This window comes from Berghia stephanieae, chromosome 9 (assembly GCF_034508935.2).
Source record: "Berghia stephanieae isolate SIO BIC M18660-M18661 chromosome 9, UCSD_Bste_1.3, whole genome shotgun sequence".
In the NCBI taxonomy this organism is placed as follows: domain Eukaryota; kingdom Metazoa; phylum Mollusca; class Gastropoda; order Nudibranchia; family Aeolidiidae; genus Berghia; species Berghia stephanieae.
In genome coordinates this window covers 16,357,626-16,382,272 of record NC_088368.1, presented here as the reverse complement: position 1 = coordinate 16,382,272, position 24,647 = coordinate 16,357,626, and the positions used below count along the sequence as shown (strand labels likewise).

Sequence of the window (24,647 nt, the reverse complement as noted above, 5' to 3'; positions counted from 1 at the left end):
TTTTCTTTTCCAGATGTATTACTAACATCTTCTAAATAAAAAATATGACTGATAATTGTTAATGTACATTATTAGATCATGTCAGTAAAACCTTGTTATACAACCCACCATGTCTGGGACCAAATCATATTTTTCACCATATAAGTTGTCTGTGATGCTGAACTTTTTAAATCACCAGATGATAAGTAGTGCATACTAGTGCGGGGCGGTCCTTGGCAAGCTTAAGGACCACGGTCCTACGGTCCTTGGGAAATGAAGACCGCAAGGACCGGTCCTAGGACCGGTCCTTTTCGACATTGAACATTCCTGAGAGACTGTTGGAAATTCGAACCGGTTTGACCTTTGAGACCGTGGGATCGTTCATTCTTGAACCGTTAAAGACCGCTACACGATGAAAACCGTGGTCTACAGGAGTAAAACACACGGAGTAGTCACACTCATTTCAAATTGTAACCTAATTAGAGAAGAGGGGTGATGCCTTCTTTATTTGCTCACCGTACTTCATTGTTACTTCGATAATTTAATAAAATTTGAAATTTATCCCATTAACGGAGATAATGGCATCGCCCAAGGCGTTGATCGAGTTGTTCGTGGCGTTGATACACACACGCAACTCCTACCCCCCCCCCCCACACACACACACATTAGAGGGCAGCGAGCATTGAAGAGTAAGAGAGAGACGTGAAGTTATAATAAGAGGGGGTGGATGAGGTGATAAGAGGGGTCGATGGTGACTTTTCGCCAGATCTAACAAACTCAGCTACCCATTCATTGCTGAGTAGACAGGGATTCAGAAAAAAATCGACTGCACCCGGGATCGATCTCTGGCCCTTTGCGTATAAAGAGAGTGCTCTATCTACTGAGCTATCGGGGTCCTCAAATATTCTATTGGACTTTTTTAAAATTCAGACGTTATAACTGGGTATTTTGGAAGGAAGAAACTAATGAAACTCATATTATTTGATTAGTAAAAACACCAAACGAAATTTTAATATTATTGTATTATTTTAAATTATAACACTGCGATAGAAAGGAGTGGTGACAAGAGATGGACAAAAGAAAACAAAAAATCGGATTTGCTACTTGCTAGGTTCGACACACACACACACACAAACACACACATCTTTTGTAGTCACATACATTTCAAACAATAACCCATTAGAGAAGAGGGGTCATGCCTTCACCATAGATCATTGTCATTGCGATCATTATGGTGTAGTAAATTTTGAAATTTACCCCGTATAATGGAATCGTCCAAGGCGTGCGCCTCCTGTTCCCCCATCTCACACACGAAAGGGCGGTTTGCGGAGTGGAGGTTGGTGGTTGTCTGCCTGTATGGTCGTCTGTGTCGTTTAGTGTATGGCAAAGGGGGGTGGGTGCGATTAATTAAGTGGGATGGGTGGTGATTGGTGGAAGATAGGCAACCGAAGCAACGAATCGCTGGGGAAGTAGTAGGCTATGGCGCGAGACCGTAGGACCGTGGTCCTTGCAAGGACCGCCCCGCACTAGTTGAAAGGTCCAGACCGGTCTTCAGCGCGGCACTAGTGCATACTCACATCTTGATTTCGGAAAGTTGGCAGTGTGACCAGGTTTTATTGTATTGAAAAACTATTTACATCATGATAATTACCTACTCATTTTACTATTCTTTAAACTTCCAGGTAGCTGCTTATTTTGTTTGTATATATATATATGATATTGTCATTATTTCTATTCGATGAATACTGCTAGAAGAGTGCTCATAATCGTACTGTTAGCCATTATATTTCAGGCCTTAAATCTGCGTACCCTGATTCTCAATCACACGAGCTGTAAAAGTTTAAATCATGTTAACGTTCATGAGCTAAGGGATTTATTTCCCTTCAAATCGTCCTGCAATATTATCGTTTACAACTAGTGAATAGGTAATAGTAATAGCTATGAATAGCTGGAGTACATCTGTCTTTCCCCTTACTGGGTTTTTAAAAAAAAACTTAGGAACCTTTTATAAATGGGTATTCTTCACTAAACCGAGGACTTCGTTCAATCTTTATTTCATGCAGTTGTAGAATACATGGTTTCAGTGTTATTTTTGCTCATTTTATTTATTCATTAAAAAAAAATATGTCTAAACTACGATGAAAACTGAAAATATTTTAAAGGAAATTGAACATAAACAAGGTCCATTTGTTGCATGGTGCATTTCTCCTCAAAATCTCAAAGGCTTACTTTGTGGTTTCATTCTCTATTCGTTCCCTCAAGCCAGCCAGATTAATGAAATTAGTCCAACCACATTTCACCATCCAGCTGCCACGAATACTGGTTCTCAAGCATTATCCTTTATTACAAGGCTCCGAGCATTAAACCAGCGTAAAATGGTTGAAAAAAAATATCTGCATCCATTCCAACCCATCCTCATTTTGACCATGCTCAAAATTGCTTGAATTTCCAAGCTGTTAGAAGTGTGGAAAAATCCCTCATTACACGAGCTCCTCTCTACCAGCACACATGTCCAAATTACACAACAAATATATAGATACTGTATAGGACTTAGTTGAGTGTGTGGTACATGAACATATCACAAGACACACAAACATGGGAGAAGCAAAATAAAATTTATAAAAGGAAGGGGGTTGAGGGGGGACAGGGACGGGGGGTAGTCAAGAGAAATTGAGATTACATACAAATGGGAAGAGAGATTGATTGAAGGGGGGGGGGGGGGGGGGGGGGGGGAGTGTATTTAGTGTGGTGTATGAGAGGGAAAAAAATAAATGAAATAATTCAAGAGGCAAGGGTCAACAGATACAATTAGAAGAGGGAATGGGGAAGAGCAAGGGCAGGGGGGGGGGGGGGGGGCAGATAATACAAAACCTCATGGGAAATGAATGGGGTGGAGGAAGGGGGATCGTGAGCAATGATATATATGTATGAGGCCAATGATGAGGAGTGAGAGAGTTTGCTAAAGCTATGTGAATGTGTTGAGATATGACAAAGAAGGATGAAGAGGATGCCAGTAGTTAGAGGGTTGCAAAAAGCTCTTTGTTGATTATGAGTATGAGCAATGTTTTTAAGGTGATTGCTGGGTGGGGTTCCTGACCTCCCATAGTGGGCAGGGAGGCACTTACTGTGTCTTCTATATCTATCCCCTTATATCTGATTTCCAACATGCTTTCTGTCTTTGTCTTGGGATTACTTGGTTTTGTTCTGGTCCTGTGTGTTCTTGGAATCTACATCTGTTTCCTATTTGAACCAATTCCCCTTTGACTTCCCTTTTTCTTGGGTACTTTAATTGTAATTCTAGAACTTTTGACTATCCAATATTCTTCCTTTTTACTGGCGCTGATATGTATTAATGTATTGCAAGCGCCGTAAAACCCTTAAAAACAAAAACAAAAACATTAAGGTGACTGAGGGAGGTGGGGGTGGGGGGGGGGGGGGGGGGGGGAGAACAGTCTACGCTATATTGATAACGGTCAATGGTTTTAAGTGTGGAGTGGGGGGGGGGGGGGGGGGGGGGGGTGAGATGGAGCTCTGTACATTAGAGCCAATTCTATAAGGGTGAATGGGGTTGGAGGGGATGAAAAGAGCTGTTTTGTACGGCCAATATTATTAAGTGGGTAAAGGTGGTGCTGAAGAACTTTATGTTAGTGTTAGTTATGGCAATTGTTTTTGGTTCGATTTATTTTTTAAAGGGTAAGGGGGATGCTTAGAGCTCTTTGTTGATTATGGCCAATGTTTTTAATGGTGGAGGGGAAGAGAGAGAGCTTAAGTATGTTGAAACTGGCCAATTTTTTCTGGTGGGGGGGGGGGGGGGGGGGGGGGGGGGGAGTTGATGAAAAAAGCTCTCTGGGTGGGGTTCCTGACCTCCTATAGTGGGCAGGGAGGCACTTATATATCTGTTTTCCAACATGCTTTCTGTCTTTGTCTTGGAATGAGAATAATGAGATTACTTGGTTTTGTCCTAGCCCTGGCCGGATACCCTGGCTGGAAGGGAAACAGTCAAATGTATAGTTTTGGGAGATTATATTTTTGTCTAGTTGTACTTTGTAGATCATCTCTCTGTTATACACTGTATTATGTTTAGTGTTCCATATATATGATTTGTAAACATTTGAGTGTGTTCCTCTTGGTGCGGACCTGTGCTTGAGTCAGGATAAGACATTTAGATGTCTCACTGATTGTGTGCTCTTGGACTATAGATCTGATCCCTATTTGAATCAGTTCCCCATTGTCTTGCTTTCTCTTGGGTGTTTTAATTGTAATTCTAGAACTTTTGACTATCCCATTTTCTTCCTTTTTACTGGCATTGATATGACCTAAATGTCTTGCAAGCGTTGTAAAACACTTAAAATAAAAAAAGCGCTATGTTGATAATGGCCTATGCCTTTTAAACATGAGTATCTATAAAGCGCAATATCAATCTAACCTGCTCAAAGCGCTTTGCAAGGGGTGCCAAGCCAACAACAACACTTATGCAGGGTTAGACATGACTCCTGTTGGGTGGTTTTACTATTTCTTTTAGACAAATACAACAAACACTGTTAACGGTCAGGTACTCATTTTACTACATGGGGGGGGGTTTCCAATAGCTCAGTTGATTGAGCACTTTCTTCACACACAAAGAGACAAAGATCAATCTGGGGGTGCAGTTGATATATGTTTATTTGACCCCCTGTCCACCCAGTAGTGAATAGGTAGCTGGGTCCTTCAGATCTGATGGAAAGTACTTTGTGATCGACTAGTGTCCTATTATTATTATTATTATCTACTAAAGGAGAGCAAGCAATGGCTATAGTCCATTTCACGCTATAGAAACCAGGAAAAACTCTTGACTCCATGGGCCCAATGGCTCTGAAGGACTATTTTATACCTGAGTACAATCAGAAAATGTGAGTAGAGCCTTTTCCAAGGACTCAATTTTGCACTGCTCAGAGCGGAACTTGAACCCTGGACCTTTCGGTCTGCTCTAGGTCAATTATGGCTAATGGTTTTTATGGGTGAAGGGGGTGCAAAGAGCTTTATGAATGTCAATTATGGCTAATTATTTTTATGGGTGAAGGGGTGCAAAGAGCTCTATGACAATTATGGCTAATGATTTTTATGGGTGAAGGGGTGCAAAGAGCTCTATGTCAATTATGGCTAATGATTTTTATGGGTGAAGGGGTGCAAAGAGCTCTATGTCAATTATGACATGATTTTTATGGGTGAAGGGAGTGCAAAGAGCTCTATGTCGATTATGGCTAATGATTATTATGGTGAGGGGGTGCAAAGAGCTTTATGTCAATTATGGCTAATTATTTTTATGGGTGAAGGCGAAGGGGGTGCAAAGAGATCTATGTCAATTATGGCTAATGATTATTATGGGTGAAGGGGGTGCAAATAGCTTATGTCAATTATGGCTACGGTAATGATTTTTATGGATGAAGGGGGTGCAAAGAGCTCTATGTCAATTATGGCTAATGATTATTATGGGTGAAGGGGGTGCAAAGAGCTCTATGTCAATTATGGCTAATGATTATTACGGGTGAAAGGGTTGCAAAGAGCTTTATGTCAATGATTTTTATGGGTGAAGGGGATGCAAAGAGCTCTATGCCAAGGGTGAAGGGGGTGCAAAGAGCTCTTCTATGTCAATTATAGCTAATGATTTTTATGGGTGAAGTGAAGGGTTCTATGTCGATTATGGCCAATGGTTTTTAAAGGTGAAGGGGATGCAAAGAGCTCCATGCCAAATATGGCTAATGATTTTTATGGGTGAAGAAGGTGCAAAGAGCTCTAGATGTCTATGTCAATTATGGCCAACGATTCTTAATGATGAAGTGGGTGTATTATGGCATGGCTAATGTAAGAATAGCAGTTTGAGGGGGGGGGGGGGGGGGGGGGTGATACAAAGAACACTATGTTACGCATGTTCATTGTTATTAAAATGGGGGGGGGGGGGGGGGGGGGGGGTCAAAGAGCTTAAGCTAAGCATGCTAAGAAGAAGAGGGGGTGGGGGGGGGGGGGGAGAGGAAGAAAAGAGTTTTATATTAATAATTGAATAATTGATAATAAAATTATGAATTTGGAAGGGGGGCGGGGGTGTCAGACTGCTACGGCCAGCGATATTATATTTATATGGCTAATGGTTAGAAAGGGGGGGGGGGGGGGGGGGAGTGAAGTGTGCAGAGATCTGTATTCATGGCTGCTTGATGGGTGGGGGCAGGGGCAGCAGATACAAAAACTATGCTGAACATAGAGCACAATTAATGATTTTAGGGGCTTAGTTGTAAAAAAGCCCTATCTATACTACGTATATTTCTGGCCTTCGATTAGAAGGGTTTGGGGAGGGGTGCAGGATGTAAAAAGCTTTGTATTGGCACAATCAGTGTATTGTAGAATGGGTTTAATTGAGTCGCAGGTCTGAACAGACTCGGGGATTGTCATTTAAAGATATTAAATGTGATAATGTGTATGTGTGTGTGTGTGTGTGTGTGTGTTTTCTTCTATGGTGGTGTTAAAGGAAAGGGTACTTTGGTCATTTCAAACTTGTTTCGACGCAACCACTCTCCCATCAACAGTTTTCAGGATGAAACTAGAACACATACACACTTTTACATAAGATTTAAATCAGTTTTTGTCAGGCTTGTCAAATTAGATAAATTAAACCACAGCATGATTAATGTCTTCAATATGTTTATTGAATCTTTCTTTCTTTACATCTACAGAGTTTCAAGACTAAGTGATCACATTGACAATTAATAAAGAGTCTATTTACTCTGATTACTTCTAGAGGAACTGACAACCATCAAAGATTTATAGTATAGAGATATTATTATTCATCTGGTGTCATGCCAACTTAAAATTAAAATGGTGAGTTCTTTTTTCTTTGTTCCTTTCATTTTTACTTACTAAACTATCAGTTTTCAACAAATTGAATGCAATGAGTTTGATGGAAGAAACATTGGATGGAAAGAAAATAAATCCCTGATTATTTCAACCTTTTTTTTTCTCTTTTTCTGGTAGTCTTTTTCTATTAGGCCCATAATATTTTAATGGCACGTGACAAAGAAACTAGAGCATTTATATAGTGCTATTTCGACCAAACATGCTCAAAGCGCTTTACAAAGGGTTCATAGCCAACAACAACACTTAAACATGTAGGTTAAGACATGTTAGGCGATTGTCTCTGTCTATAAAAATGTTAGCTGTTAACGGCCATGTACACATTTTACACCTGAGTACAGTGAGATAAAGTGAGTAAAGAGCCTTTTCTATGGACTCGACTATGCACTGCTCACATAACTATGCACAAGACCATATAACCGCACATTTTTACTTTAAAAATTTTTCGTATCATTTCAGCCTCCAATAAATCCGGAGCAGCTCCTGAATGCCTTGGGTCCCCTCCTCACTAACACTGGGGGTATCAAGGGGGCCCAGGAAGCTACCAAAATAATTGGGTAAGAAGATTGGACAGATTTGACTTTATATACTTTAATTGCAGATGACCATGAATGGCTTTAAGACTCAGATTTAGAAAATGTAATTTTTTAAAACCTACGAACCCCAGATATCCAAGTTATTATACAAATCAAATATATATGATATGATTCTAATACAGGTAAGAAATAGTTCAAGTCTTGCTTGTAACAGTGTATTGCTTCGGCTGGTATGGTGCTAGAATTTACATTCTATTTATCATTGCTTTTAACAGTTTAAATTTATTTCTTTATAATGTAGTTTATTTTTATTAAATGTATTACCTTTTAACAGTTTAAATTTATTTCTTTATGATGTGGTTTATTTTTATTAGATGTTTTGATGTAGAGTCTCTCTTTATCTCTTTCTTTAGGCTGATGAAAGTTGCAAAGAAACTTGTCAATAAATGTATTTATCTGAACATTCTGAGGGTGACTGAGTCACAGGAAGCTTTGGAAAAGTAAGAATATTTATCTTTCCTTCACTGATTATCCCCTAATCTCATTAAATTGAAAATACAACAACAACAAAAAATTAAAAGGATAATAATGGAGATGGTATATTTGGATTTATGGGGGTGTTTATCTTCCTTATTTTTATTTATAGTTTCTTTTTCTTAATTCCTCTGGATCTTCTAGTTCAGCTCTACAATGGGCACATTTTATTTTTCATATGAAACTTAATAGTTTTATAGTAAATTAAGGGGTTGAGAAGCTTTTGCCTCAAGGAAGTGTTGGGTCACAAATTCCTATCCACAACATTGAAGATTATTGAATACGGTTTCCAAGGGTCTTTGCCCAAAAAAATATAATTTCTGTATACCTGGAAGTGGAAGTAAGATGAAAAGTTCATGGTTAGTTGCTGCCAACCCTAAGATAGTTTAGTTTGAGTCAATGTTAAATAAAGGCACACTGGTGACTTAATTGCTTTTGAATCTGAATGACCAGAATTGAATCCTGATGAAGACAGTTGAAAATTTTCTCATAGTTTTGATAGCCTTTCTATAATTCTAATTGCAGATTGTATTTATACTGTATATAATTAGTTTTAAAGCTTTATCTTAATTTTATGTTGTCATTTGAATGCTTGTTTTTACCCAAATGGTTTATTTAGATCTGTATTTAACACACATACGTCTGTGCTCAAATTTCCTTTTTTGGGATGAATAAAGTAAGGTATTATTATTATTATTAAAATAAAGATTCTGCCTTTTGAATAACCTGATGAGAATTTCTATGAAAGGGCTGGACTTTAATCTCTTATTCTTAACGGCTTAAAATGAATTGAAAGTAAAAATAAAAGTCTTTAAAATTCAAATTTTGTCATAGATTTATCTCCCTTGGAGGTTGGGACACCCTTAACCTTTGGTTGGACACTGCCAGAAACAACGACAACCTTCCTTTGGTTGGAGAATTGCTGGAGGTATATCTCAATCTCCCCGTCACTGTTGTATTGCTCAAACAGAACTCTGCTGCAAAGACCATCAAACAGCTGAGTAAAGCAGACAACGATAGTAAGTTGGGAATACCAGCATTGGTTTTACATTTTCAGTTTTATCAGAGTTTCTCAGTTTTAGAGTATTGGAACGAGTTCAAGATTTGGAAATTCTCCAAAAAGATTTTGTTTCTCACCTGCTGGAGAAATAAATATTGTGTGAAGCTTAAAGTTTTAACAATAAAATCTTTAGATGGATGCATTTTAAAATGAGATTTATTTATATCTATTCTTGACTGTTAATTTATGTCCTGACTATACTGAAGGCTTTTTCAAATATTTCATATGATTTTGTTTTAAATTTTCGAAAAGAATCACACAAAGTCATTTTGTCACCTAATATTTTTCTCATTGCCTAATGCCTCTTTTTGTTATATGTTTAATTACTTACTTATCCTCTTAGTGCCTAATAGCACATAAGGCTGATTTATTTTTATTGCTCATCATTACTTTTTGTCTAAAACCATCGCTCATTATTGCCCAATATTAGTTTTTGACTAAATGATTGTTACTTGTTGCCCAGGGATCAAAACATTATCCGGACAGTTGGTGGAAAGATGGACTCACACCATTCGATCTCAGAGTAAAGAAGAGGATAATGAAGGTAAGGGAATACATTTTTTTTTCTTTTTCTGATGCGAGGTGGCCGATCGAATATAAATATAAATCATTTACATGAGAATATATTTATAAAGCATTGTTACAGACTCATCAAGTTCAGTAAGCTTTACCCCCAACCGGCAAAATGGATCCCGATTTCCATTTTATACAGTGTTAGTTGGGTATATGTTAGGCCTTTCCTTTTTTTTTTTTTTTTTGTATTAGTGTTCTTACAATATCCATCATTTTCTACAGCCACATAGCCATTCACACTCACACGTGATTCAAGTGGGTTAATTTGTGTAAAGCATCTTACCCAAGGACACAACATTAGGGCCTGAGGTTTGCGATAATTATCATCACCCATCCAATCTTAACATTGCATGATTTTGCTTTAAGAATAAGGCATTGAATTGGTGAGTCACTGAGATGCCACGAAAGTATGACTTTAGAACTTGGAAGACCCGGAATTTAGCCCCGCTTTCAGCATTTATTTTCATTTTTTCCATGAGGAAGAATTATGATCCCTTCTTCTTACTTTGCTGTGTTGCACAGTGTCTAATGGCTTGATTATTCTGTTGTTTTTTTTTGTTATTGTTTTTAGAAAAATAAATTTCATCATGGTATGATTGAAGGATCCATACATAAATTAATTTTATTTATTTATTTATTTATTTATTTATTTATTTATTTATTTATTTATTTATTTATTTATTTATCAGACATGTTGAACCTTTCTTATGTGAAAAGTAAATTAATGACTAAAATGTGGAGCACTATTCGTCAATAATTTAATTTCTAACTCTTAATTTTAAAAAAATAATATTTAACCTTTACAGACAAAAAGAAAAAGAAGAAGCACAAAGATAAAGACAAGGAGAAAGAGAAAGACAAGAGAGACAGTAAAGAGAAGGAGAACAAAAAGGAAGAAAATTCAACAGAATCAACATCATCATCATCAGATAAAAATAAACATCGTGATCGTGAACGGGATTCATCTTCTAAAAAGCACCATAGCAGTCGAGACAAAGACCGCAGAGACAGAGATAGTAAAGATAGAGAAAGTAAAGATAAAGACAAAGATAGAGATAGACATAAAGACAAAGACAAAAGTAGTAGACATCACGATAAAAGCAAATCAAGTTCAGAAAACAAAGATTCAAAAGACATTTCTCCATCCGAAAATCACCATAAAAAAGACTCCAGTATTAGTAGTAATAAAGACTCCTCATCGTCAAAGAAACAATTATTATCTGAAGATTCCAGTAGTTCTTCCCAGTCAGTATCATCATCATCTAATGCAGCAGTTAAAGATTCCTCGCCTGATGAAAATCCTCGTCGGTTTAAGACTGTAAGAAAAGTGGGTGATAGGTTCAGGTCTACTGGCTTGTTTGACGAGGATGATGATGATGCTGAGGAGAAAGAGGCTGCTGAAGAGATAAAGAAGAAAAAAGCAAGTTTAGAAAAAGCCTCTCTGCCAGCTGGGCTTAAACGTGTGAGGTATGGCATTGTTTCAATCCCTTGATAAATCAATGAATTTAGTTTTATACATTTCTTAAATTGATTTTATTCAATGCCACTTTCCCTTTAACCGTCTTTAAAGTGTCTTTGAACGGGTACCTCTGTTTTTTTAAAAATCGGTCTGATCTAAGACGATATGGGACAGATGTTACAAGACAAAATTCTAGTGTCTCTAAGATTCAAATTTGTGTGACCTTCCAACCTAAAGCTTTATATGATTATGAAATTATTTTTAAAAATTGGAAAAGCATTACTGTTCAAGGTCAATTATATATTTACGAAAATATTCATTTTTCTTTGAGGAGGCACTGTTGTAAAATTAAAGTTAAATAGGTTTTAATGTTGACGTTGAAAAAAGTCTAAAAAATGATTTTAACTTCCCGAGCAAATGGGGAGGGGGGGGGGGGGGGGGGGGTGGTTGGGGGGGATCAATATGAATTCAGGATTAATGTGTCATCTATTATATTAATATTCCTCTACTTTATTTGACATTATATCTTCCAAAAATCACAAAAGTGCTGTGAAACTTTTTTTTTTTTTAAGTCCAGAAATTTGTTACTCTTGTGTTAAAACTTTTAAAAGTAATTTTAAAATCTAGTTTAATTGTATGTTTTGCATACTCTCAGCTTGGACAAAATGGAGGAAATGTCTGACAAGAAGCCTCGCCTTCACCTCACAATGCCTCCTATAAATCCTGTTAGTCTAGAGGGGACTGGAGTCACAACAACAACCACTCCTCCCGAGGTCACACATGGCAGGATTAAACTTATTGCTCCCAAAAAAGGTAATTTGTAGTCACCATTTCAAGTTCATTTTCTTTTAAACCATATCAGTTTTATTAAGTTACAAATTAGAAAAGTGGAACCTTGTAATTTTACAAAAATTGTATTGTATTTTGATTTAGAGAACAAATTGATTAAATCAGATTATTTGTGAGTCGAGGTTGTTAACCTACGAGTATGGACCTTTGGATCATTTCAGTTGTCTAGTATCCTGTTATATTACTGATCCCTTTCCAAATAGTTTTTTTTAAAACTTTGTTCTTGAATGAGGCTATCTGCTTTTGTCTAGGCAAATTTTATTGAGAGGGAAACAGACCGAGTAAGAATTTTGTTGTTCTCAAGCTAAGTGCATGATGGATAGATATCTGCCTGTGACCCTTTTTGATTTCTTGAATACTATCCTGATCCTTCTCATTTGTCCTACTCTCTCGGGTTCAATTTGAATTGACATTGAACACATTTGTCCAACTTCCCATTCATTTGAACATGAGAGTTGAATTGTATCACTTCAAAGTCTTGCACACACAGGATTTAACATCTATCAAAGCATTCTTGTGCCTAGTTTTTCATCTATCTTTTGAACGAATTGGGATCAAATCCCTTCTTCTGGGTGGGGTTCCTGACCTCCCATAGTGGGCAGGGAGGTACATAGTGTGTCTTCTATCCCCTTATATCTGTTTTCCAACATGCTCTCTGTCTTTGTCTTGGAATGAGATTACTTGGTTTTGTCCTGGCCCTGGCCAGGGTCCTGGCTGAGCGGGAAACAGTCAAATGTATAGTTAGTTTTGGGAGATGATATTTTTTTCCTTGGAAATCATCTCTCTGTTATGCACTGCATTATATTTTGTTTTATGTATTATATATGATTTGTAAAAATTTGAGTGTGTTCCTCTCAGTAGGGACCTGAGCTTGTTTCTGGATGAGACGTTTAGGTGATCTCAAACTAGGTACACTGATAGTATGCTCTCGGAATCTACATCTGTTCCCTATTGAACCAATTCCCCTTTGTCTGCCTTATTCTTGGATGCTTTAATTGTAGTTCTAGAACTTTTTACTATCCCATTTTCTTCCTTTTTACTGGCGCTGATATGACCTTAATGTGTTGCAAGTGCAAGAAACCCTTAAAAACAAACAAACAAACAAATCCCTTCTTCATCCAAAAACAAAAAGTAATAAAAACTGTAATACAGAAATTAGAATCCAAAGAGATGGTAGAAGAGGTCTAACACTTAGTGCCTGTTCATAATTCAAATCGTTTATCCTGCCAAGACCACATCTCCTGTCTCTTTAGATTCTAAACATCATATTAATGTTTTTATTGTTTTTGTTTTCAGCTGTAGATGAGCTTGGGCGCTTAAACGTTACTTGTTATGTAATTTATAATTTTAGTTTTTTTTACAGCATTTAAAATTTTTTAATTCAATATTGTTTATAGTGAACAGCCTCTAGAAGCTTAACATTCTCTTTTCCTTTGTATTTCCAGTGTGATATAAAGTGTTGGAATTAGGGTTTTGTATTAAAATGATGCTTTGACTATTGTGGCATGCATTAGAGGATTTCCAAGTAACTTTTACTTATTGAATTCATATCTAGATCTGGGTTTGGAGTATGATTTTCAAGAGTCACTATTCGCACCCATTGCCACAACTGTAGAGCAAGATTGAAAAACACTCATTCTGGCACACATACACACACACACACATACACACACAAACTCTGACACACATATGCTGAGAGGAAACAAAAAATAAATGATGCTCTTAAACTCATGTTGTTTACTATTTTTTGTTGGACCGCTTTCCAGTCCCCAATAGTCCAAAGATGAAAACTCTATTTGTAGGTGTCTGTTCTAGTGTGTGGTTATATGAGTTCATACATGTTGCTGTTTCTAGAAGTTTAGTTGCTCTATCAATTGTTATTTCCCATCAGCACCTTCCCATGAGATTCACGAAAGCAATGTGTTCATGGATGCCTTGCAATCCTCAACTTACACACACGGTGCCATCAAGAGAAAGAAGAAACTTCCTGGTGCCTCCCCATCCACACCTCCTGCATCTGTACTCAAGTCATCAATTACTCCATCGGCCACATCACCACCACCATCCGTATCCCCTACAGCTACGACTGCCCTCACAACTGCCACTGATTCAACTGGCACCTCAGCCACATCCCCACCGCCTTTGTTATCTCCTACATCTGCCATGGCACAGAAATTACCGTCCGTACCCTCAGTGAGTTCAATGGTGTCATATTTATAAGCATTTAGATATAAACGCGGTGCCATGATAATAATGATTAATAATGATAATAATGATAATGATGATGATAATAATAATAATAATAATAATAATAATAATAATAATAATAATAATAATAATAATAATAATAATAATAATAATAATAAAATATTAATAATGATGATAATGTAAATAATGATAATAGATGTGACCCATGGTCTCAAAATGGTATTATGTCAGGATGAATCTAACCCCATAAAATGAATTAAGGAAATAATGAGAAATGAGAACTGGGAGTCTAGTGCAATGCCAGAAATTGAATTTATTCTCCACTTTAACGAAGAGAAATTAACCCAAAGTTTCATATTTATGACTATAGATTTATTTTTCAACACCTAGTTCACCCCGACCTAATACCGCTTGCAGATGGTGCGTCATAAATTTCATTTTGATAATGCCTGGTCAGTAATGTCCAGATCGAGGTTCCTTTACATTTAATAAACAAACAATGTCAAGGACAAAAAAAGACTTATGTACATAAATAGTACAAATATTCCACATTTAATGTTTACAGGATATGAAATGAATAAACATTGTGCTATTGGTAAATAAATGTTATTGATTTTGCACAGATTAAATGCATGACAAATGAACTGCATCGTTTTAATGTAATAATTGCCATATCATATATCATCTTCTAGTTTTATCGTGATACTTTGGAAGACCTCCCTGACCCAGAACCAGTGAAGAAGAAGGAAGAGGAGACTTCCTTGGAGGAACGAGGTGGAGAGACTGAAGATGAGGATGGACCCCCCCAGCTTGAAATGATGGATATAGACCAGGGAGGAGATGGAGAGAAGAAAGAGGAGTTGACTTCAGGGGATCAAGACGAAGAGAAAGATACAGGTTTGTGATGTATATTCTTTACTTTAAAATCTGAAAAGCTGTGATGAAAGTGCTCCGAGTCATACTGGGTTTTTTTTCCTGATGATTTTTCCTTGTGTATTTTTCTTTCTGTTTTATTCTTGCACGGTTTCATAGACATCTTATCAGATCTTTATCGTATACCAGCGCCAGCTCCAAATTTTAATCTTTCTTTACTTCTAAGATGTAATTAATAGTACTTTGATCCAATACTGCAGAATTTTTTTTGTTTTGATGATTATGATATTTAAATAAATAGTTATAGTTGTGACAATTTTATCCTATTTCATGGAGCATGAAATGGACAATTGCATTTGCGTGCAACGTTTTATTATAGAATACTGAGTTACAAGACAAGAGGATATTTTCTCTAAATATACAAATACTTCTTCTTTCATACTTTGTAATATTTTCCTACTATCACTACACACTCTCTTTGCTTAATTAAAGTAGGCCTGTGTGACTCAGTGCCTCAAACTGATATCATCTTGAGGTAAATCACTTAGCAAAAAGTGAATTAAAAACTTAAATGATCAGAAACATAAAATTTTAGCTTTTACTCTTTAAAAGAAACTGTATCCAATGCTCTCAAATAAACACATATAAAATTAAATCATATTTTATGGGGGTTTCTTTTACTATAAATTCAATTATAAGCACATTCATCACCCTGACATGATACTGATCAGAATGATGGATCACAACTGTGAAAATTAGTCAAAGAATTTGACAACAAAAATTGGTAAATTCTCCATGTGTTTTGTTTCAGGTGACTTTGACTTGCAGCAAAAAACAGGCAGCAATGGAGAAGGTGACAGACTTCAGCACGAAGACATGGAAATGGAAGAGGATGCTGGAATGGCTGACGAGATGAGGCCCACTCGGTCCAGGAAGCGGGTGTCATGGGCCAATGAAGCAAGGCTAGAAGAAGTCTTTTACTTTGAACTTGATGAGACAGAGAGAGGTCAGTTTTAGTGGCTGCCATGTTGATTTCCAGATTGTAGTTATAATTAGATTATTAACTCCCAATTTGCTCACTTGGACAACATGTGATTCCTGTTGACATCAGACAGCTTGTTTGATGAATTATCTATAATCCTTCGTGGAATGCCTAGGCGACGATATCTTATGATTTCGTGGCGGGAGGGTATAATAGAATAGATAGTTATACATTATTCATTTTTCGTTCAATCCATGTATTTTTGCCGTCTTTGTATTTTTTCCGTCTTCAAACAGTCTATCTAGTCTGTGAAAATGTGTACAAATTATAAGAAAAAAAATTAAATGAGCAAATGGTCGTGATTTGTAAGATCAAATTGGGAGTTGGCATAGCCTACTGCACCCGTGTTAGAGAATTGTGACAGAATTTATGGAAATTATATATGAATCATATGAATCATCTTCACTAAGTTTGGAAACCCTGACTAGGCCTTAGTTTTGGTAAACTATGATTTAGGCATTACCATTGCACAATGTCTATTACCCTTAATACAATTTGCAAATTCGTCTGTCATTAGGTAGTTCCTCACACTTATGGCAAATGAAGTGCTATCAATGGACCATACAATTAGATTTTTTAAAAGAGGAGATATGGTTTGAAAGTAACAATTTGAAATAAAAAGATTAAGTCTTAATTAATGTCAATCAGAAATGAAGTTAGATTTGAGGGGACAATTCAATAAGCCAAAGCTCATTTTAAAAATTGATTCATTTTTCCTATGTGGCTTTGTGGTCTTGTGGTGTGACACTCGCCTTTGGATCAGAAGGTCCTGGGTTCGAGTCCCACTCTGAGTGATGACACAGTTGATTCCTTGGGAAAGGCTCTTTACTCACATTCTCTCACTATACTCAAGTGTAAAATTAGAACTTTACTGTTAACAGCATTGTCTCTGTCGGGATAAAATTGTACTATTGCCTAACAGGCGTCATGTCTCATCCTACGTGTTAAGTGTTGCTTTTGGCTAGGGCCCTTGTATGGTGCTTTGAGTACGTTTAGTGGATAGTGCACTATATAAATGCTCTAGTTTCTTTGTCTTGTGCCTTTATAATAACAGATGACATGTAAGAAATTTCACACCAAGCTTATTTTGTATTCTCGTAATTTAATCATCAGAAAATGTGAATCGTCCCAAGAGTTTCAGTCAGATGAGAAAGGATGAAATGGTCTTGGATCGAAGGGTAAGCTTTTTCTTGTTGTGTCATGTGACACAATTTTTCATGGCTTTTTGTTCCGATGAAGGGTTGCATTTTTTAAATTGCAAATTAAAATCTCCATCAGAGAACATTTTACAAATTGTTTAGTGTAAAAAATATCCTTGTATTCTTGTGTTTTACACTACGAAAGATCCACTAAATAATAGTTCTTTTTCCACAATTTTCGTTTGTTGTTAATTTTATTTTAACTGGAAAATCTTCACCAAGTGTGAACAATGTTTTTGATGAGATGTGTTCATGAAATTATACATGTGTGATAGATGAATAAAATGCAACATTGTAATTTTTTCTTCTAACTCTATTTTCCAGGCAATGGATGCAGCGAGGAGGGTGATAAATGACAACATGGTGGAAGTATTGCCTGTAAGTAAAAATGTTGTGTCTTTGTCTGAAAATTAATCTAAACAGGTTTGTTTATTTATTAAAAAATTGATACAAATTATTAGTAATGAGGTTCATATTGTGGCAGTGTAAGGTGTAAAGTGTGATGTAGGCTGCTAAAAAGAGTATCATTTATGGCAAATATTATAGTCAAGTTGGGGATATAGTCTGTTTTAAATACTTACTACTTTTTTCTGTTTTCATTCCGTCTTGAAACTTCTTACATTACCATCCTTGCTGATACTGATATGATTTTTCTATTCTTTTGCAAATATAAATACAATTTGTTAAATTTTTTTTTCATTGTTTTACCTTCCATACCATTTTCAGTGGCGCCATCCCAGACCGATAGACAACGCAATAGTAGTGGTAGAATTGGGTTGTAACAGTGTGGAGAAAGACATACAGATGGAGAGGGAGAAGAGTGTGCTATGTGCTCTATTCTTTAACAAGTAAGTTCATGCTTCATGTTGACACCTTTAAAACCATTTTTAGTTGAGGGTTAAGAGCTGACATACAACAATTGCTGTTAAACACTTTAATTTTTAAAAATAGTTTAAAGACCTCATCTCATTTGACCCATCGGTGCATGGGTAATTTATTTTAGTTTTTAGCAGAAAATATTTTTGTAATATATCATACCTCAAAATAAACGCAAAGTAAAGTTTCTTTCTTAAAACTAAAAATGTTTGATGTTTTATATTTTTAAAAATTATTAATGAATCGAATGCTAATCCTAAGTCGTGTCATTCTCAGAGTTCCAGACACTCCGATTGAACCAGAGCCAGACATTCCAGGGGAACAAGCAGACACCAAGGACATTCCATTAGAAGATGTGAGTAGGAAGATTGAGAAAGTATCAGATTTGCTTTATTAGTCCTTTGTGGGAATCGAAAGAATTATTTAACAATTTTTTTATTTTTTTTCATTGCTGTTTTATTTTTGTTCAATGTTTTCTCAAGTCCACAGCATCAGTCAACTTAGCTTTTCCTTCAAAATTTGGAAAGCCTGATTTGTTTTATTAAATTAGATGATCCATATTAGATGGTCTCTCGGTCTTTACCAGACATGCTCATACTATTGAGTGCTTCAAGTCGAAACTGAAGACAGAATATTTTAGATTACTTTCCTTAATATTTCAAAATCACATTCTTCATATTCCATTTGTTTTTTAATAGATCATCTACAATTATAACATTTCATTTTCTTGAACTTATCGTGTCAACTTTGTCTTGTTAAGCACTATTGAACACGTGAGGTGGACATTTTATTTATATTTATATTTACATATATGATCATTCATTAAGGCTTGCACTGTTTAAGCTTGTAGTCTTGACAGTAGTACTTTTGAGAAAATTAGTTGCATAGTGTTACGTTATCTCAAACTAATAACATGGAAATCCTTATTTTATTACATAATTTATTCTATCTATTCAGGAGAACGGTTCATGCACTGTGTATGAACACACATACAATCTGAATGACCCATCATCGTTGCCATATGACCCCGAGTTTGACCACCCATTGCAGAATCAGGGCCCAGGAGGTCCTGGAGGTCCTCAGCAATTCAACAATAACATGAACATGGGTCCTGGGGGTGGTGGTGTCATGAATGGGCCCATGAACGGTGGCGGTGGTGGTGGTGGTGGAGGGTTTATGAATAATAACATGAACAATATGCCCCCTGCCTTGAGTCATCTCCTGAACACACTACAACAGCAGGCTAGAGATAACAGGGATCCTGTTTTGGCCAATATGCAGGGAATGCTGGCCAATGTCGTGGTGAGTGTCTCAAGATTCTTCCTCTTGTGTTTTGTTTGAAAATTTTACTTTTTTAAAAACCCAGCTATTTGTAGCCTATTTGACCCTTTAGGACCTAAAGATTTGTTCATAGTTTCTGAATATAAAGCAATTGCACGTTTTTTTTTTTTCAAGGCGTGTCAGACACGTTTACTTATTCACTGATGAGTATTGAGGGGGAACTAGGGATCCGAAAAATATTACAAAATAAATATCTTTTGTCTTACATTTTCTGAGGCATATGTGAGCTTTGTCTCTCTCTTCTCCACCCCCCCCCCCCCCTCTCTCAATCTCTCTCTCTCTTTCTCTCTATCACTCTCTCTCTCTCTCTCTCTCTCTCTCTCTCTCTCTCTCTCTCTCTCTCTCTCTCTCTCTCTCTCTCTCTCTCTCTCTCTCTCTCTCTCTCTCTCTCTCCCTCTCTTCTGAACAAAATTACTATTTTCTTTTAAGAATAGACCTATTATGTTTCACCAACATTGATTCATTTTCCCTTCACATCATTTCTTCCCAGCAAAACTGTAATCCTCAGGACAGCAACATGCTTATGGAGAGAATACTCAATGTAGTAGAACCTTTCCGTCACCAAATACCAGGTAATGGCCACTGCATTTAATATGGGAACATAGATTGATTCATATTGAGGTCCATTTTAAGTGTATATATATGGGGCTGGTTTGGCGTGGTTTTAACCATAGTTTGCAATCATTGTGATGAGTTCAAGTTTCCTTTTGTCACACAATGTATATTTTTTATATAGCACTGCAATATCTACTAAGAGTGCTCAAAACGTTGGGGTCCCTAGCCAACAGCAACATGTAACAGGTTAGGGTGATACATGGGGCTTGTGAGGTGATATTACAGAGACTGTTTTGCGGCCAGATACTCATTTTACACCTGAATACGGTGAGAGAATGTGACTAAAGAGCTTTATCCAAGGACTCAATTATGCACCGCTCAGAGCGGGACTCGAACCCGGGACCTTCCAGTCAAAAGGCAAGTGTCATACATTAAAAGAAGTGAAAGTGAACATGAGTTTTGAAAAATTATGGGATAGCCTCCTCGTCTTCAAAACTGTCCATATGTACTTTTTTTTTTCTTTAACTTTAACTAATTTTCTGTGCCATCCTTTTGCAGGCCTCAACAACCTGATTAACTCTGTAATACACCCTGGTGGTGGAGGCGGTGGGATGGATAACCCTGGCAACCAGAGAGGGTTCATGAATAATCAAGGAGGTTCCAGGGGCATGGGTGGAGGAGGAGGAGGTGGTGGTGGCCCTAGGCATGGGTTGCTGGGGCCACATCCTCCAGGCTTCAACATGGGAGGCAATCCGAGGCCTCCAAATATGGGAGGTAAGAAGAAGATGGAACTTGTCAGTTATTTGGATTGGACTTTTCTTGTTTTCCTCTTACTGACTTATCCAAAACAGTGACTAGCTGAGCTCTAATACTTCAGGATTTTAATAAATAGAGGTGCCTAAATGAGTCAATAAAATGGAGATAAAGATAAAGGGAGTAAATCTGACTCATGAATGAACAACACAATGTGTTGTTCATTCATGAGTCAAATTTACTCCCTTTTTCTTTATCTCCATTCAGGTTTTTACCATGGTGTAAAAGTTTCATGTCATTTGTAGTTGTTCCTACTCATTGTGTTACTGATATGTGGATCTTATTTTTACTTTCAATTAGAAGGAATGTGAGAATAGCTTCAATAGATTTTTGTTGATGTTTCGGATTTCTCATTTATGAAAACAAAGTTAAATGTGTAAAAAAAAATGGAACAAGTGTTTGGTGTTAAGGTTATTTTGTTTCTTCGGAATTTGGAAGGGTTTATTCAATATTTTGTATTTGTCAGTGTTTACCCATGAGACTTGACTCGATGTCATACTTTACCATTTTCATCAAAGAGAGTAGTATTAGTTGTTACTTCACTTTTTATGAAAAGGAACAGATGTTGGATAAAAACTGAATTAACGGGAAATGGGAGGAATCCTGCTTTGAAAGAACTTTTAAAAATAAAGTTCCCTTTTATCATACCTGAGGGAAAATTTTCTTTAGATTTATCTTGAAGGGTTTATTATAGCTTGACATGTTATTCTTTTAGTCAAATTTGAGGGTTATTCACATTTGTATTAATAGGTTGACTGAGACATTTTGTCATGATTTCAATGTTAAAAAAGACTAATTGTTTGATACTAACTTTTGGCAGTCAGGCCATGTCTTTAGTGTCTTGATTTCCTCGACATTATGACTTTTTCAACAAGATTGTTGTAACGTAGGGTATTTATATTTTTCCTTTTTTTTTCCATTCAGGCATGATGGGAGGAAATGCAGGCAACATGAACAACCAAAACTTTTATCAAGGAGGGAATATGGACAACAATATGAGGATGGGTGGAGGAGGTGGTGGTGGCGACCGTGATGACCGCGGAGGAGGCAGAGCAGGTGGCGGCGGAGGAGGACACTGGAGAGGAGGGAAAGGAAGTGGAGGTGGAGGTGGAGGTGGTGGTGGTGGAGGTGGTGGTGGAAGGAGAAATTTCCCTAAGAGAGGAAGAGGTCGATCCCAAATTTGTCAACATTTCATCAATAAAGGATGCAAGTATGGGGATAGCTGTAGCTTCATCCATCCCACTGGTGGGGGATATGATTAGATGGGAAGATATTTCCCCTAACTACTATATCAACAACGACTTCTTTGGCTATGGCTGCCGTGATTGGATGGCAATAGACTGTTTATATGATCTGGTGTAATCGAAATCAAATCTTGTATTCCTAGCTCTCTAGCACCCCAGATTTGGTCAGCATTGTTTGGTGGTTGTGTAGTAATTTTATAGTCAAAGCTGTCCATTATGTTTGTGCAATATCACAGAGAAAAGTGACTTGTGCTGTTGTAATCGGTTAAGAATGTAAGGAAAACTATGCAAAAGTATAATATAATAATAGTGACACATTAGGGAGACGGCACTGGTGTAAAATGAAGATTGAAAAAGTGTGTATGAAACAGTGCCAGACTAAGCAAAGAGAAAAAAAAAACCATCCCAAAAAATCAGCCTGCTTCGACTTTGGATCAAAGCTCAGACCTGGGACGTTTTTTTTTCTTATATTTTTCTTTTTATACTTTGTCTTGCGTTGTTTTGTTTTGTCTGGCACTGTTTTATACACACTTTTTCATATCTTTAATGTAATAACAACTGTTATTACAACTCAAAAGGTAGGGTTGATTGACTCTTTACAAAATTTTAACCGACAAAGAAAAACATTGACATTACGAAGCACATTGACAAAAAACTTTTTTTTTTTTTTTCATTTTGGCCAGAAAATTTTTACTTGGGATCATCTTCCTACTTAATCAATATTTCTGGCCCAGAGTGTTTTGTCAGTGATAAAGGATTTCATTTGTCCCAGTCCTCAAACACTTCTATTGAAGAAAGCGATGATTACAACAGTAATTAGCCGACTTCAAAAAAAGATATGAGGAACTACTCACTCAAGTAGAAAAATGATATAAATAAGAAAAGTTTTTATTCTAGGAAAATAGACATGATAAAATGAAAAACATTGTTGTTATTGGTCATTGTGCGAAGATGAATCAATTTACTTGAGATCTTGAGTATAATTTTTTTTTCAAATTTGTTAACAGCCAAATCTAGTCTCATCAATATTGTGTCTACAAGAGAATATAAGTTTTCTTGTATAATAATACAATAGATATGAATGTTGTCGAGAATTGTGTTTTAAAAAGTCCAATCATTATTGTAGCTAACCAACCTTCCCGTCTTCTCATAACAAATATTGCTGCTCGAAGCTTAAAGAAATAAATAACAATCATAAATTGGAATACAGGCTTTATTCTAATTCTCAAAGTCATGGTAATGTGGACGTTTTGGTTTACCATTTGTCAACAAGACATGATGAATACGATTCTCATAAATTTGTCTCATTCATCATATTTTGTTGACAATGGGGAAATCCGACACACCCACATTATTTGTTTTGTTTGTTTTTTAAATGGAAGCTTCTATTCCATTTTATATTTGATATTTATTTCTGTCTTCTCATGCATATTAGTAACCAAGTCTTTCCATGATGATGTAGTAAGCACGCATTGTCTTAACCATGTCTGAAGATTTCTGCTGGTTTTTTTGCTTTTTTAATCCAGTATTATTGGTGAATTGATTATGGATTGATGGGATAAACGTATGGCTGTGGATAGTTGATAGTGAATCTACCTATTTTCATTTTCATAAGGTCATTTTCAAAATGATAATAAGCTGCTAGAAGCTGTGGATTGTAAAAAGTAATAAACAAAAATGAAAATAACAGCTTCAAAAGAGAACAAAATCTCAAACTCGTTTCTGGCTCAAAACCCTTTTTCAGCTTTAAAAAATGCCAATAAAATCATAAACACACTACTAAAAAATCATATTGACGACTAAATATTCTGTATGTCCTCTTTGTAGAAGAAAAATCTTGGAATGTAAACAAAAAGAAGCGTTTGCCAGCAAAGATTTTTCTTCTACAGAGAGGACGTACAGGATATTTAGTTGTCAATCTGGTTTTCTAGTAGTGTATTTAAGTTTTTATTGTTTTTTGTTATTAGCTGAAGAAGGGTTTTTAGCCTGAAACGTCTGGTGTCTTTTTTGAGGCTCTTATATCCATCTTTGTTTATTACTTTTAATGTAATTTTGTAATCTTTTGACACAGAAAGTCTTCAATAACAACTTAATGAAAGAATTATAAAAATGACAGTTTTCAGTCAGTTTCTCTAGGATAAACAATGACAAATGACCAAGAAACTAAGAGGTTGGCATAGAAAGAATAGCAGTTAAAGCTATTCCAGCTACACTTTTGGTGCTAGACATTTGGTTTTTGGATTTGGCTTTCATTATTTTAGTTTACCAAGTAAAACTGACATTAATTCATTCTTTCCATAGTTTTTCAAAATAGAAAAATTGTTATGAATGTCTTTTTTGTGTTGAGATGTTACGAAACCAACAAATTGGTGCAGACTCTTTTCAACGTTCTGGGGACTGATCAGAATCTATTTGGTAAAGTCTTTGACTGGCATGTCAACATAGGGATTTGACTTTACAGTCATAATTTTATCCCACCCCTCTCCACTCCTTCCCAGCTTTGTTCCCCCAACAGGTGCATGTATTCAGAAATGGTAGAAAGAAAATATAAGTTGATATGTGTACAATCAGAAAGTTTTAAAATGTCTCAACAGATGAATTGTAGGTGGCACGCTATCCTGCTA

The 24,647-nt window shown here is 36.4% G+C and overlaps 1 protein-coding gene across 13 annotated transcripts in view; it reads left to right on the top strand.

The window, feature by feature from the left end:
* The window catches only part of LOC144979783 (uncharacterized), a 46,468-nt gene extending 23,356 nt beyond the window's left edge, over positions 1-23,112 (top strand). For all 13 annotated transcript variants that reach the window (XM_078926869.1, XM_078926871.1, XM_078926863.1 and 10 more), the window contains 18 exons: positions 6,684-6,828; positions 7,321-7,418; positions 7,811-7,897; positions 8,766-8,950; positions 9,455-9,535; positions 10,371-11,031; positions 11,679-11,836; positions 13,764-14,065; positions 14,773-14,977; positions 15,765-15,959; positions 17,109-17,173; positions 17,519-17,572; positions 17,921-18,042; positions 18,347-18,425; positions 19,028-19,372; positions 19,902-19,983; positions 20,525-20,740; positions 21,704-23,112. In XM_078926869.1, the coding sequence (XP_078782995.1) occupies positions 6,826-6,828; positions 7,321-7,418; positions 7,811-7,897; positions 8,766-8,950; positions 9,455-9,535; positions 10,371-11,031; positions 11,679-11,836; positions 13,764-14,065; positions 14,773-14,977; positions 15,765-15,959; positions 17,109-17,173; positions 17,519-17,572; positions 17,921-18,042; positions 18,347-18,425; positions 19,028-19,372; positions 19,902-19,983; positions 20,525-20,740; positions 21,704-22,041 (3,276 nt within the window). In that variant the 5' untranslated portion in view covers positions 6,684-6,825 and the 3' untranslated portion in view covers positions 22,042-23,112. The remainder of the gene's footprint in view (positions 1-6,683; positions 6,829-7,320; positions 7,419-7,810; positions 7,898-8,765; positions 8,951-9,454; positions 9,536-10,370; positions 11,032-11,678; positions 11,837-13,763; positions 14,066-14,772; positions 14,978-15,764; positions 15,960-17,108; positions 17,174-17,518; positions 17,573-17,920; positions 18,043-18,346; positions 18,426-19,027; positions 19,373-19,901; positions 19,984-20,524; positions 20,741-21,703) is intronic.
* Positions 23,113-24,647: the final 1,535 nt, after the last annotated feature.